General features: G+C 39.5%; 1 protein-coding gene across 2 annotated transcripts in view; it reads left to right on the top strand.

Moving 5' to 3' along the window:
• The window catches only part of COL4A6 (collagen type IV alpha 6 chain), a 119,574-nt gene that overhangs the window by 32,658 nt on the left and 70,481 nt on the right, over positions 1 to 16,435 (top strand). For both annotated transcript variants that reach the window (XM_042028837.1, XM_042028830.1), the window contains exon 3: positions 11,718 to 11,801. In XM_042028837.1, coding sequence (XP_041884771.1) covers positions 11,718 to 11,801 — 84 coding nt within the window. The remainder of the gene's footprint in view (positions 1 to 11,717; positions 11,802 to 16,435) is intronic.

The raw sequence follows: 16,435 nt of genomic DNA, 5'->3' as shown, positions 1-16,435 counted from the left end.
GTCCTTGATTTGCTGAGTGTGCTGTCATCTTGTTGAATCTCAGAATGCTCAGCACTTTGTAGGGCAGGTCCCTGGTGAGCCCAGTGCCAATAAGAACAGTTCTTTTCTCTGCCTGGCATTTCCCTTAGAGTGATAGCAGTTGGAAATATCTGAGTCTGTTATTTTAAGAACATCTGTTGTTTCATGTCACAATCCATGGTATTTTTCAACAGGAGCCAGTGTAAAAGTTAGAATCCAGTTTACCAATTAGGGAAAAAATGGAGTAGTCTTTTCTTAATACAGCACAACTTGAACTAAATAGGTGCAAGTGAAAATAAAATAAGACAGGCTGTACAAAAACACATAGGAGAAATTAATATCCAGTATAGAGAAGAACTGTTTGTTCCTCCATTAGAGTTTTTGCTTATATTTGTCATGTTATTACTATGCATGTGGCCAAAAAAAAAAAAAAAAAGAAGCTGCTTAAGTTGGCAAAGTCCTTGAAAAAAGTTGTTTGAAATAGTGTGGGTGTTTTTTTTCTCAGGAGGGACAGCTGTGCTTAGCTAGCATGTTGCTCAATGAGACCGTAAATTTTAGCACTAATCTTCATTTCATGAATTGTTGGGTTTGCTGTTCTGAGTGATAATGTTCAAGGTTGGATATTAAGTTACTAAGAATTTCCTAGCAGTGTGTTTTCTACACTGCATGTACAGCAATTTTTAATCTCCTGGGTAGGTGCTGTATGTGTAGTGTAGGTCATCCCTTACCACACTATGGCTGCAGCTAAGAAATAAATTAACTCAAAGAAAGCACAATTTAGGACATTTTGAAAGCTTCAGATGAGTTTTTTGGTGGTATGTTTTCCACTGTGACAGTGTCCATTCTGAGCAGTAATTACTTTTTTTTTTTTCTTTTTTGTTTCGGGGTTTTTTTAGTGAAACTTTCTTTGAATATGGTAGCAGTTTTCTTAAATGAAAAGCTTTACCCTCTGAGTCCTCCATGTCTGAGCAATTCTAACTGCACAACAGTGGAGTCAATCCTGAGGGACTGCTTGATAGGATTTATACAAACAGGTTATAAAATGTTGATTTCAGCGAGATTTGGTGATTTTTATCTCCACTGCATTGATGTCTCTATTTAGGTGACATCTGTCCATTATTATTTCTAGTGGGTTTCAGGGAAGACAGAGCAAGGTAATGCCACAAGCAGAACTAATGTACTCTTACAGGACAGACTTTATTGTTTTACAAATTCACTTCTGTAAACATACATGCTTGGACTTCCAGAATTAAATAATTGTTTAGCCTTGTCCATTTCTTTATGTTAATTGCTTTAGACTTCATTTGAGCTGCTTTTATCTCCTGAGTTGCTTTTTGTCATCTCTCAAATGAGAGGTCCAGGCAGTATGGCTTTAGGTTGGACAGTGCTGCATCCAGTAGGTAAATGGGGATTAGAGGGTTAAAATTTTAACAAGTCACCATTTCAAACAGTTGCTTGCAAGGGCACACACACCTATTGATAAAGATCTATGCCTTTGGCATAAAAGAGTTCTGAAGATTATATAAAGTATGCATTTCTGTTCTAAATTGCATCAGACTCCACAATCTAATTTTGTAGATAGCTTTAGTCTTTCTGATGATATATTTTCCTTTGCATGGTTTAATAAAGACTGAAAAAAAAAATTTCTTCAAATTTCATGTCAGGTTCTGTGACAAACCAGACATCTGAAGGTTGATGTTGCATATGCTTACTGTATGCCTTTTGTTATCTGTAAAACAGTCTGAAAACAAAAGCCTTGTTTTCTGTCCCCCCAACATATAAAATAATATGTGAAACAAAAAATCTTTTAAAAGTGTTACTTGCATGGAAGAAAAAAAGGAAAATTAAAAGATTACTAAATCTTTTCATTATTTTCAGCTTGAGGAGTGGTGATAATGATGTCTCCAAAGACATATTTTAAGGTTTTTTTAGCTGTTGCTAAGAATAGTTTCCTTTTGTCTCACTTTTTCCTTCCCTTATCCAGTACTAGCTAACCGAGACATTTGGTTCTGTGTTTTCTAATATATCATTCTAAAGTTCATACTCTGCTTAGTAGCCTAGGAACACACTACAAAAAATAGGATATTTGTAAATAAAATTATACATTTATTCTGCCAGTTCTGTGTTTAGTCCTTTTTTGATTTCCTGGGAGAAATGTTTGTGGCACACTTTGTCTCAGATTTAATCAGTACCTATTCCTTAGCAAACATACTCTTCTTCTGTCAAAATACTGCATCAAGCTATACCTCCTCTGATCTGTTTAATCTAGATAAATGTTATAAAGGCTTTTTGTCTTTTCCCACTCCAGACAGGTAAGATTATCTGTAATGGAGATTGTACATTTTGTCTTGGCAGAAGTTTGCAAGATCCACAGTTGATGAATAGACGACCTCTCTGCTCAGAAGTGTTAGTTGAAATTAAATAGGCCTAACAGTAAATTAAATACATGGATACACAATGGAACTACTTAAATTTCCTTTGACATTTTATAGTTTACCTCAGTTTATATTTTCTCACTTCTCTTTTATCAGTGTCACTAGGAAGAAAAATTATCATGATAGCCAGGGTCTTCTCCAACGTGTGGAACACAGCCTTTTTTGGTTTCTCCAGTTGCTGTCTAATTTACATCTGGCTTAACTGTGTGGTGGTGTACTCAATGTGCTCACTGGGCAGACTGCAGGGAATCCTTAAGCAAAGCAGTTGTGCTCTGCAGGGAAGGGCTTGACTGGCTGAATTACTACAAAGGGTTGTTTTGGGATGAAAGGACAGGTTGCTTGAAGGCCTCAGTGAAATGAGAAGGGCAGCCCAGAAAATCAATCTGAACCAACAGCTGTAATAGTAAATACAACACCCTGTTGTGCATGTTATGTGCTATATCTAAGTATGATGGAAGTGTGATTATTCTGTGGCAATAGAGTTGCAAGTTGATTTTACATCTTGGATTCATCAGGTAAACCAGAACCCTCAGAGTCCTGAGTGATCATCTAAAATTACAGAGTGTGGTGCTATGTTCTGCACATGTCCAACCAGGTTCAGAGACAGATCCAGGAACCTCTTCCAGGGGCTATGCCATTGCTGCTCTGCAGAGCAGAAGGAAGTGCAGAAAAGCACACTTTCATTGTTCCTTTGTGAATTATTCTTGGTCCCCTCTTTGAATTTCCAGGTCCTGGGATGAGATCCCCTCAGAGCTGTTGTGTGAATGTGAAGTGAGAGTGGGATTCCTGAGAATGTGCAGGACCTGCATCTCTCAAAGCAACCCAGACATACTCAGCTGGAGAACAGGGAGCAAGCAGACTTGGCTGTAGCTGTTTATACAGGTTGGGCAGAATTTGGAAAGGGTTTTATTTCTGTCATTTACAAGTCTTGAATTCCCAGTCTTGTGTCCTCCAAACCCTTGTTATTCTTCTCTGCTTGATCTGAAGCTGTTCTGTCTGTTCCTTGCACCCCCTCACCCCTGCAATTTGTATCTGTATTTTGGGACGTTACTTGCTTTTGCTCACTTCCAACTGATGGACGGATGTTGGAACCCATGGGTTTGAAAAAGCGACTTTCATTGGGAATACTGCTGGGGTAAAACTTGAAAGGCCACAAAGAAGCTGTTGGTGTAGATAAATGCTGGGAAATAAGGTTTTCTGTAGAAAACCTGCCTGGCCTCTGACTGCTTTTTTTTTCCCCTCAACAGCCAGAGCATGCAGGCTTTTGGGTTCACATGCTGCTGAAACCCAAGCTCCTGGGCCTTGCAGCAGAGTGTGAAAGGTGTGCCCAGATCTCTTTTTCCAATGTCAGAAACATCCATTTCATTTTATCCTGAAAAGACTAATTTTTCAGGTTTTCTTTTTTCCTAACCTTTGTTCCATATGGAATGAAAAAAATGTATGAAATGTTGTATTTCCAGTAGATAAAGTTTTTGCCCTCCCTGTCTCCTCCCAGAGATGGTTTGTTTGAAAAATACTTTGCAGGACCACCACTGTACTTGTAGAGAACGTTGAGATAAATGTGTTTGTAGATAAGCTGTGTTTAGAAACATATGGTTATTTTCATCAGTATGATAGGAGGGCTCATCAAAGTCACTTCACTCTCTACAACTATGGCTAGAAAAGGGAATTACTTTAGTAAATCCGGTTAGTTATGTAAGCCTGCTTGCATGATGATATAATACCTCAAATGCATACCCTTGGTTTTTTAACATAATTTACTTTTATGATTTTCCACCTGTTGCTTACTCTTTGTAATGCTGATATTTTTATAATGTTGGAAAATTCTTAATTGCCAACTGATTTATCATCTGTTAGGGACTAAATGGGAAGCCTTTAGACTTCAAAGGGCATTTAGACTGCATTTGCTGCTTGGATGGGCCTTTTATGCAACTTTTCTTTTGCAGAGTTGTAGGGCTACAGACGAACAAGATGTCTGAATTTTACTCATTACTTTTAATTTGTTTGCTTTGTTGAAGGTGCACACAGATGTATATACAATTTTAAGGATGTACTATATGCATTATTCATTATTTTTCATTTTTAACATAGAGGAACTGATTTATCACTGACATTTACGCTAGCACAAGATGTTTGTAAATGGTACTGATGTCCTGGTGGTATTCTACATTTCTCATAAAGGATAAATAACCAATCAAGAGTGCAAAGTAGCTGACAAGCAGGAGTAGACAGTTGTATGCTCTTGGGACATGTGACTTGCTAAGTCCCACTCCCTGAAGATAGAAATAGTACACTAGAAATAGCATAGAGGATAGAGGAACAGCTCCAAAGATGTTTACTTTAAAAAAAACCCTACATTTTTTTATTAATTATGCTTACTACTGTGGTCCTCAAACGTTAGTTAACAAGGACCCATTGTGCAGGGTCCAAATCAAACATACTACCAGACATCTTCCCCTAAAGGAGAGCAATTTCTCCGTGATTCTACTCTTTGAAGTATTTTGTGGGTGGAGCACAAAGTGCCTGGTTTCTTTTGTGATTTAATTAACCAAGAACAGTTCGTGGTACTTTCCAGAACTGATGTGGTAAATCTTTACTAGAGGACTTAAAACACAGTGGGATGTCTCACTGTGCTATTTGCAGTGGCTTTACTCTGTTCTTGCTTCAGTCAATGACAAAACCTCCAGGGAAATGAGTGAGGATGTATCCACCGACAAGCTGCCTCTTATTTTCAGTATCACAAAGTGCAAGGGAACTGAACCTCTACAGAGACAGAGGTTAAAAAGTTAATCATGTTGGTACTATAACAGGTAGTCTTCTGACAGTTCCAGGAGATGACTGCATAAGTTTTTATTTAGATACTCTATAATTATATAGACTTTCAGCTGTTTGGGCCTTTTGGCCCTTCTGTAACTTGTGATATAGATTGTCTATTTAAAAAATAGGATGAAAGCTTAGGTGAGAGCAAATGAGTTGCTGAGTTGTTTATCTGTCCCACCCCAAAAGGAAGGAGTGACCTTGATGCAGATATTGTAAGTGAACTGGAAAAGATGGGTAAACTTTATACCTGTGGGCCATAATACTTTGCTAACTTCTGCTGCTCATGAGAGTGGTTCTTGGCAGATTCCACCCTGTCGGCAGCTGATGTGTGCCATCTATTTTGGAAATTTAATCTGGGATAAGTATATTACTAATCTGAACAGACAAATACTGTGGCTGCAGCCATTAGTTTGGGATACAGGCATAGTGAATTGTTTTTGTGTAATACCAAGATGCCCAGCCCATCTGGGTCTAATTTCCATTATCAGTGAAAGGCTCCAGCAGCAATAAATTCTTGCTACAGGAACATTTTTAAAAGAGAACCCAGTTCTTAATCACTCATTTTCATTTCCAAAACTGTAGTCCTCTGGTAATTAAGTGTCCTGGTTTGAAAGACAGGTGTCCGCTAAGGAAGGCAGTAGGCTCCCTTGGAATGAAAGATGTAACCCCCTTCCCTCCGAATTATTATAATTTTGAAATTAGGGGGCTTTCAGGCAAAGATATGAGGAATAGGAATAACAGTTCTTTACTATTACATATCTATACGTGTATAACAAGGCAAACAAACAACAACACCAGCAGCAACAACAACCAGAGGCAGAACCCAGCGCCAGCCTCTCTCAGCTGTCGGGCCCTTTCCCCTCGGGTGCAGTTCCGCTCGCAGCCGGCAGGGGCGCTGGCGGCTCCCGGCCGGGCAGGGCGGCTGCGATGGTTCCCCCGCGCCTGCAGGGGGCGCTGTGGTGCGAGCTCAGGGAGCATGCTGTAATGGCGGCTTGGCCGAGCTGGGAAGGGATGGAAGAGAAGCTTCACAAACCCCCTGGGCAGCCGACCCCGGTGCCTCAGTAGGCCCCCCCTGGAGCAGCAAACTGAAGCAGCAGGGATAAGCACAAAACCCCGGGTGGCAGACAAGATGTATCAAACTCCGGAGCTGTAGGTGGGAACTCCAGGACCTCTGGGCAGGCAGGGGGTGCGGAGCTGCAGTGTAGCGAAGGCTCAGAGCAGTGGCAAAGGAACGACAGGGGTAGGGCAGTGGCGGCCGGGCTCCCAGCATGGCAGGGAGAGGTGGCCTCGGGATCCCGGGGTTTTTCCCCTGAGGCAGCTGAGCAGATGGTGAAAAGTCCCTCTTTTAGTGAGGTATGAAACGGCCACTCCAGCAAGCAGAGCTCCACTCACGGTAGAAGGAAGGCAGCAGAAGGCAGAACCTCGCAGTGGCGATGAATTCTCCCCACAGCCACCGCAGCTTCTCTCCCCTCTGAATGCCAAGAGCACCAGAGAGCTAGGGGCTCCACCCAATCCCTTTTCCCCAGAATCTCATGGCACCTCTGCCCTACACGAGAAAACCCCAGGTAAGAGAGAGTAGCCAGCTGGACCCCTCCCCCGAGCTATGGCCAGGTCTTTTGTCTCTCTTAAGTATCCAGTCCTTACTGTCTCCTAGCAACACGTATGGGAAAAGTTCCTTAAGAGGAAAAAAAACAAAACCCAAAACAAAAGCAGAGCTCCTAAAACCCCAACATTAAGCATGAGACATCAGAGTGTTTAATGACTGACTTGATAATGTAACTGGAAGGATGTTGCCCTCTGCTTAAAAACTTCAATTCTGCAAATATTTATGGAAGCTTATACACACTTGCTGTTGTGTCAGATTGTCCTTTCCTCTGACTGGTTAGTATAGGGCAAACCAGTGTTCTTATCCCTGACAGTCACCCCTGTTGCTGGTTTATATGTTCTTGCCAGAGGTCTTTTTCTGTACCTTCTCAGTTACTGATGGCCACGTAAAGTGCTGCTGAGCAGCAGTGGGGTACTGAGAACACTGTTTAAATAAAATTTGTTCACTTTTCTGGCATTTGCCTTTCTGATGAATGTATGGATAGCCACCCAAGTCTTCATTCATGAATTTAACTCCTAAAAGCCATGAAGGCTCAAATGAATGAGGTTATCACAGTAGCTCATGAAGTGAACAGAGATATTAGGTTTCACTAATTTTTATGCAGTGAAATTTTGCAAGGGTATCTGAATGTCTGGTACTGTGAATGTAATTTCCATATTAGTCATCAGCAGGTAATATGACTCTGAATTATATAAAAATTGTTTATTTGAAGATTCCAGAAGTTTTCATTATACTTCCTTTCCAGCTTTTAATTATGAAGTTTCTTGTTATGGTTTTGTACTGCTGTAGTGGAGCAGTCCTTAACCTGAGTTGGGAAGTTACTGGAGATAAGTGTTGGGGAAAAAAACTTCATCCCTGTCATATCTCTTTATGCAAGTTAGAGATTCTTTCACTTTCTGTTTTATCATTGTCAGCTTTTTTTTCCTCATCATCCCTTTTTCCTCTTTTATCACGAGTATGCTGTTTTTTTTGGGAGTACTTTACATACTCGAATTTTGTGTGCTGCCATTCCTTGGAATCCATTCTTTCTAAAATTTTCCAATTTCTTTTCCCATTTCCACCACTGCTACTTTAACTTCCCCCTGATAAGGATGATGTTTTTAACCTTTCTGTGGTCCTTCCCCCAAACATGCCCTCAGCCTGTTCCTCTGGCTTCATTTTCCTATCTGATTGAAGTCATTGTCTTCAGACAGGATTTTTATGTCTTTTGCAGTTGATCCTTTGAAACAGAGCAGAAGTTTTGATGCAAAAATTGAGCCCCAGCTCTTGCATCTGAGCTGTGCTTCCTACCAGTGTCACAGGTACAATTTTTGGATTTGCAGGCAAGTCGTTCCAGGTCATGTGCATTTATTCTGTTGCCTTCTATATTGCTGTAGAGAAGCTGGAATGAACATTCTGGGACACCTCGTATGGCATCACAGCTGTCAGGTCTCTTTACTCTCTTTGGCTCCAGTCCAGAATAAGCTGAAGTCAATGGAAAGATTCAAATGCCACTACTTCTTCATGAATCAACTGTGCATTAATGCTTGATAGAGGTACACCAGAAACAGGAGAGGAAAACTGTCCTTAGAATGGCTCTTGGTTTTGAATGTTTTTTAATAATAGTTTCTCATTCGTACCAATACTTCTTAAATAAAGTGGTTTTTTTCTATATTGAAATGGTAGTGATTCTTATGTAAGCCTGAAATAACTCAGTTAAAATCAGTATGTATGTTACTCAGTTTATATTATGGCTATTTAAATCTCAGAGTATGTATTTTTGTAACAGTGCTATTTTGTTTTTTCAAGATCTTGGTCTGCTTCCATACACTGAAATGAAAATGGTTTCATTAATTTCTGTTATAATGGTGGTGCTTACCACTATAACTAACAACCTTATTTTTAAAATTTTTATTGTTTCTCTAGAGCATATTCATCAATGTGAAACATAGAGCAGTAGGAAAAAATCTCTTCCCTGAATACATACACAGAACAAGTATGACAGGCTCATGTTTACATGGTCAGGTTACAATCCCTAGATGTTTGAATGACCTTGCATTCATATATGTGAATGGAAAAATGTATTAAACATTTTCAGAAGAGAGCAGTGTTGTCTAGAATCTTATATGCAGCCTTTAGAGTTATGTTCACAAACATTATGCACACGTCTGTTTGCTATTTAAGTAGTCATGGAGTGTCTGATGTCAGCTACTTCCCCTAAATAAAATACTCAGGACATGGACACCTGGTTTGGAGCCAACTGGCTTTGCTTTGCTTCCTTTCCAAATGCCTTCATTCACAAGTGAGCAAAATGACTCCTCATGCTGTGAAAACGAAACCTAGAAGTACTTGGTGAACACAATTTTACACAAAGTACAGACATATTTTCAGTTTTTAGCAAAGCTCAGTGAGAGTTTCATCCAGCTTCCAATAAATTAAAGAGAAATATTTCTTTTGACTTCAGTGGGATTTTTGAGTGCTGCCTTATTTATGAACCCCATCACTGATGGGAGCAGCAGGAGCCAGGGGGATTGAAGGAATAACAGATTTTTGTCCAGCCTTTGGCACTGGGAAAGATCTATCTGCCACCAGAGGCAGGAGATTAGTGCTCCAAGACACTGACTATTGCAAGGCAGTGACCTTGGAGGGATTCAGAGCTGTGGTGAAAGGAAGCCTCTTTGCAAGTGCTCACTCATAGGAGACAGTTGAATGGACAAAACCATGGGCCCCAAAGGCTTGTGCAAATGACTGCTGGAACAAAGAATAATCTGGAGAAAAAGTTGATTGGAAGTTGAAATCTTTGAAGAGTTTAAGGTTGAATAAGTGTCTGGGAAAGCATAATCTGACTACCTGGAGGCATAAAGCTGTGTGTGAAGAGTTTAAATGTATGGTTAAATGTCAGGAATAGATATACACATTGCCTAGCAATGGGTCCAAATTTCCACTGTGAAATGTGCATATAAGGATGGCAAAATTTGTGTCTCGGAGCACTTCGCTCTGCAAACAAGTTCACAAAGAAATGACCTCTCAGCAGGGTGTCCATTAAGACGGGGACCATCTTTCATGTACAGAGCCCTTGGTGTTTCGCATTGCAGACTCAAGTTCATGGCGATCATTCCTTGTCTGAGCAGAAAGTTTGGAGATGCTCTTAGTCTATTACATAACCTCTAGATAGAGTTTGTCTCCTTCTCTTTGCTATTGGATAGTTCATAGGCTGGTTGATTGGTTTTGTTTTGTTTGCTGTTTGTTTTTTTACCTCTGCTTCATTCTATGTTTTATTTCCTGCTGCTGACAGTCAGAATTGTCTATGGTGTGTTTCCTGTTATGGTGCCTCTCTTGTGCTGTCTTTCTCTTTTCAGCTCAAGTTTTGTGGTAGATCCTACCATAGGATTTTAATGAGTAGTCCAAAAGCCCCGTATCTAATGGGGCTTTATCTGAACAAAACTGCCGGAAAGTCTGCAAAGTGGTTTCACAGCATTTTTTTAATGCTTGATGCCTCTTAGAATTGTTTGAAGGTCGTTACAACTATTTTACAGCAAGAGATAATGCTCCTTTCTGGATAGGGAAGTATGGGAGGTTGGATTTAAGGCTTTTTGTTAATAGCTGTTCATTCTAAACCCAAAGGTTTTTAATTTAGCAAAATGGTGTAAACATCAGCATGTATAGAGGTTTTTATTTACCTTCAGCAGAAAAATGATCAAGTGATGTAAGACTAGTTACTTTCTCTGAGAAAGCTGATTCAAAGAAGTTCAAAAGTTGAGAAGCTTGCATGAATTGTCTTTAATTTTTCACGTTCCTCACTGTCAGGAAATTTTAAAGGCTTTAAAGATATTTCCTGTGAATGCTTTTAGTTAGGAAATGTTCAGCTCCAGTCTGAACTTGTTTTGACATTTAGTTTGGTCATCTTGATATGAGAACCTTAAATGTTTTTTCCTTCCAGAAGTTCAAACCCTAGAGACTGTACCTGAGCATGGTGGACGGTGAAAGTTTCCTTAGAGAGGGGTGTTCATAGTGTGTGACAAAACTACGGTGCTAAAGGGGACCTTTTTCCAGGATTTATAGTGTTGTCAGTAGCATTGCAGGGCTTTGGGCAGCCCAGTCCTTCAAAGTTGTTGAATGTGCAAGCAGATCAAATTCTCTAAACTAAACTCAACTCACGTAGTTAACTTTCATGTGCTCTATTAACTCGGAATTAAGTTTGTGATATAGGGACTTCAGATTAACATAAATACTGCAATTATTCTTGAAATAACTAATGCTAGTGTAGCAAATTTGGCATATATTTTCAGTTTAAATCCAAATCCATGGTGGTTTCCTACACATTTCCTTGCACGTGTGCTCTTTGTTAAAAATGCCATTTTCTCTCATCCAGTAGCTTTTGTTCTTGTGGTTCAGAGATGCAGCTTCTTGTTCTTAGAAACATGCAAGGGTCCCAAAATTAGTGTTCATAGTTCCTGCTGATGTAGAGATACTTGTTGATGCAGGATGGCTGAGGCACAAGTTGCGGTTACCAATTATGATCCTAGTTTAATAGTGTACTCAGTATCTCAAAACATCATCTAGTTTTATGGGTTTGAGAGCCCTAGGAAGCACTCTGCACCTTGCAGAATAGCACCAACTTGTGTAAATTCACTTGTCCCCAAAGAATTTCTAATCCAGCCTTTTCTGCTTATTTGGTGATTCTGAAAATAACCCAGTTGTGGAGAAGTTAAAATGTAATTGTATTTTGCCCGATTACTTCCCAGCAAATTCACACAACAAAGGTAATGTAGGTGAAAAGTGTTGAAACCAAGTATTTTAATTAAAGAAGATCTTCAGCTAAGAAATAGTTAAGAAATTCAAATTTTTTTTTTTTTAAGGGTGGAAAGAAGTCCTACAGTGGGCCATGTGGGGGCCGCGATTGCAGCGCAGGATGCAAATGTTTTCCGGAGAAGGGTGCACGGGTAAGTTTGTTTACAGTAATATAACTTGTCCTTGCCTCTTATCAATCTTTTTAGAAATAAATAAATAAATGAATAAACCCCATGTTAATTTGTGTAATTCTCAATCTAATGATCTCATGAAATGACAAATGATGAAAACCAGCTGCATTTCAAATGTCCCTGGCCAAGATTTCAAAAGCTATTCTAAAGATTTACAAATGGCTTGCTTTGTAATGAGTCTTCAATAGAATCCTATTTCTTTATGGGATCTGAGCCTTAGTTCAAAAGAAGTCAGATGGTTTTTAAGTAGATTACAACAATTAAAATTAGGAAAATCAAAGTAGTGTGGGCTTCCAGTACAGATTTTGCCCTGGCCTTACTGTAATAACTTCTGTTTATTTGTGGAAGTGTTTTTGACTTGAGTATTTGGTTGTGAAGGAATAATAACTCGGAATGGATCTAAGCAATTCCCTTTGAGAAAGTTGCTTGTGTAGCTAAAGTCTCTCTCTCTGAAGTCTTTGTTTGAAGAAACTAAATGTTTGAGCAAGATTTCCATAAAAATCTTTAATTTCTTTTGATTGTTTGAAAAGACTATAACTTATCTTAATACAGCTGCTTATCTCCTGTCTTACGGGAATGCAGTAACTGACTTCACTCTGCCTTCAATTGCAATGTTAATTTTTGTCCAGACACCACCTACTTAATGTTTTATCTTAAGCTCTAGAGTATTTTAGCATGTATGAAAATGAATCTTACAGATTTTGCTTTTTGGAAATGAAAGAAGGAAAGAGCACATAGTAGGTACTTGAGGAATTGGAAAGGCTTAAAGAGACGGGAAATAATACTAGTTGTCTTGTTTAATTAATCAGCTGTACTCCCCGAAATCATATTGAAAACTCATCCTCTGAGCAAAAACAAAATAAATAAAGTCTTACTTAAATACTAGCAATCCTGGTTTTTTTTCCTGTCTATTTCAGTGACACAGTATGTGTATATGCAAGGCTTTACTTCCTAGGACTGAATTTAGGAAAATGTTGCTTTTTAAAAATGATTGTTTTAAAAATGATGTCTTTCTAATTGCATACAGAGTTGAATGTGAATGCTTAATTGATGACCGATGATGTGTTTGCTCTGGAAATATAAAAATTCTTTTGATTCATCATGTGGCAGAGGGAAAACATGTCTAAACAGATAAGCAGAAGAACTTTGCAAGGAAGTTCTCAATATACCCTAGAATATGAGCTAAAGTGAATTGCTCAGTACCTTTTGTGATTAGATACAGTAAGGGACAGACCTAGTTTGGTTCTGGAACACAATATCCTGTAAATGCTTTGACCTTTAGACAGCAATGAGCATCATTCTTCTGTCTCTTTACATTCCCGGGGTCCAACTTGATTGTTTGAACTGGCCACAACACTGTTGACCTTGCAGTTTGAGCTCTTGGCATCTCTTTTGTAAAGATGTCACAAAGATTTTAGGCTGTTTTCATTGCTGACCTGAGAACTCGTTTGGCTTTTAGCTTGTTTCTTATGTGACCTGTATCGGTAGGGCATTTTCAGTCCTTCAAACACGTGTTCCATCCTACTGAGACCTGTCCATGGAGTAAACTGTCTGCTACAAGTGGTAATCTTTCCTTTTTACAACACTACTTCCATCACGTATATTGAGCCCTCCTGACACCTTCTTGGACATCTGCAGGCAGCTACTGGAGGCCTGGCATGCCAGAGGATAAGTAGGTGATTGGCTAAACTGGGAAAGCGGATGGTGTGATTATGTATCCTACAGCACAGCTTGTTTCTTGCAGGACACTGTACAGCCTGAGGCTAATTCCTTGGCTTCCTGCCTAGCTGCTTCTCCACTGCTGCAAAGCCTTTAAGTTCAGAAAGGGAGACAGGACTTAGCCAATGCCCTGAATCCGGATTTTGTTTAAAAAAAAGTTTCAGCTGTCAATTTTGCACAATTAACCAGATCAGAATAAAGCTAAGCTTTCTTTTTAAAAGAAGGAAATAGCTAAAAAGCAGAAGAAAAATGACGATAAGCTGACAGCTTAATGAAAATAATATAGACAATGTCCTTAAATGCACTTCTGATCAGATCAAGCTTTAAAAATTCTATTTAGGCAATAAAAACATCAAAACTTCCTAAGACTACTTGATTAGTGAGAGATATTTCTGGAAATGGGATGTAGATATGTGCAATCCACATGTGCCCACGTTCTTGTTTTTTCCTCTAGATTGTTGCTGCATGTGCAGGATATATTAAAAAAACACCAAAACCCACAAAAAACCACCAACCAACCAACCAAAAAAACCCACCCTAAAACTCAACAAACCAGTATAATCTCCCTATCTGTAAGACTGAGCTTGTTAGAATACTAATCTCTATGAAGTGAGTCAGCAATTTGTGGAATAATTGAGATTCTTTTCTGAAGGAAGGGTGGTACAGTGCTTGTCTAGCAGCCCCTTAGGGAGCTCTCCTAGCAGAGTGGTAAGGCACATCTCCTAAAAGAGCAAAATTCCTGTTCTGTTCTCCAAATGCTTGCATTACATTTGAAAAGCCAGATTGCTGCCTTGTACCCATTTTAGGCTGTGCATTGAAGCTGAATATGATCCAATTTACTGTGAAGCCTGCACAAGAAGAAATCTGTTATGGAAGCATTCTTCATCTTAGCCAATGATTCAGCATTGGTTCTTTTATCTAATGACAAGTTAATGAAAAGCCTGTCTCTGTGTAATTCAGTGGTCAAACTCCTGGGCCATTGTAGCCATTCTCCCCTCTTTATCAGTTTTTATCTTGTAAGGATTTGTGAGTACCAATCCAGTGATTTGTGCAGAAGTCCACTTCTTAGTGGAGAAGTGTTACCTTCACTGAAGGGTCCCAGCTAGGACCTTGTCTGGAGGTTTGCTCAGAGGTCAAATTAAAAGGTTAAATGGAGTGTGTGGCTCTTACTACTTAAGTGCACAAAAAGGTATCTACACATCATATAACAGTGTAACAGTAAATGTAATAGTAAGTGAAGCCCAGGAAACTGATTTTAAAACTAGGAGTTTTGGATCTGGTTGTTCCATTCCCCTAAACTGCATTGTTAGAACTTGTACTGAATTTGATATGAAAGCTAATGTAATAATGCTGTGCGAAGAAAATGCCAAGGGGCATCCCAGAGATTACACAAGCCCCTGCCTAGCTGGAGTCTCTAGGTGAATGTGGGGGACTTCTAAATCTCTGTGTCCCTACTCCCATTTTTCTGGCCAGCTGAGATACCAGTTATCCAGCTAAGGCAATTTTAAAGGGAATTCTGCTGTGATAGTACCCAAATGAACCCTGGTACATGCAAACTTTTTGGGAGACAGTCTGAATACAAATTTACATTGAACTCACTTTTGCCTGTAAGACTTTGTACTAGTTTGAAAACAAACTAATGGGAGACACCAAGTCAGAATAACAATTTAATAGGGAAATAAAATAAGGAAAAAAACCCCAAAAATAAAGGCAGAATACACTGGGTTAAACTGACAGAGTCAGGATACAACCAGACACCCTGTTATTCAGGGTGGTGGTAGCAGTCCGATAGAATGGTGGCTCCAGTCCTCCTGAAGCGGTGATCCTGTAGAAAAAAGGGTCTGCTCTTCCTCAGAAGGTCCAGTGGTGGCTGTGTAGCTCCTGTCCTCTGGAAATCCAGTGGAAAGGTTGTGTCTGGTGTTCAGAATCTCAGATTATATCCACGATGGGATGCTTGGTTCCTCCCTCTGGGTGGAGCATCTCACAATGGGGTAATGAGTCATGAGGCCAAATGTTGATTAGGCTCATCATCATCATTAGATCAGAAGATATTTTGGAGGGAGTTACCTGGGAGTCATGTGGCAGGACAATGATGGGCCATTAACAGAAAGATAGTCTGGGGGCAGGAGGCAAGGAAACACTGCCCCACCTGATTTCAACAGCTCATGAGGATGTAGAATACACCCCAACCCAGGACAGACTTACATACAGTCATCTTTAGGAACAACAGCTTATGGGTAGAAAAAGTGCTTTATATTAAATTATGAAGCACAAGAGGAAAGGTGAAAGAAAAGCAACCATATTAAATTATAAGTTATATGAGATGGGGAATGTAAATTTTCATACAAGTCCCTATCTAGTGCAAGCCTGGATTTCTGATGTGTTCAGTTTCAGTGCAGGTGAGTGATCTACAGCTAGAACATTTTTGGGACTGTCAGAAGAAATTATTGTTTTAAAGAGTGCTTTTCATTCCACTTGCTCACTGTTTGTCCACAGTTTGTGGGCAGGGATAATGTCCTTTGAAAGGTTCAGGCTGTATTGATGGCTGTCTTGCTAAGAAATGCACTGCAGATACGTCAGCAGGGAACAGGAGGCATTTTCCATACTTGCAGAGTATCAAGAAGCACTAAATAGTCAGCAGCCTGCACCATTTCATTTGGCAGCTCATTTTGCATTTGTTTATAATAATATTGGCTTTTTTGTTTTTATATGTCATCAACTTTCAAACACTCACAAAGATAAACTAGCAGGCACAGTCTTTGTTGCATGTATACCTTCTCCTGATGCCTGTTCACTTATCTTGGAATTTATAACCATATTAGAGTTTGTTTTAAACTTTGCTCATCATGTGATGGAGCTAATCTTTCGGTTTTTTT

This window comes from Corvus kubaryi, unplaced genomic scaffold (genome assembly GCF_017639235.1).
Source record: "Corvus kubaryi isolate FWS band 111438036 unplaced genomic scaffold, C.kubaryi_AGA036_p1.0 130, whole genome shotgun sequence".
Classification (NCBI taxonomy): domain Eukaryota; kingdom Metazoa; phylum Chordata; class Aves; order Passeriformes; family Corvidae; genus Corvus; species Corvus kubaryi.
This window is presented reverse-complemented; position numbering and strand designations above follow the sequence as displayed.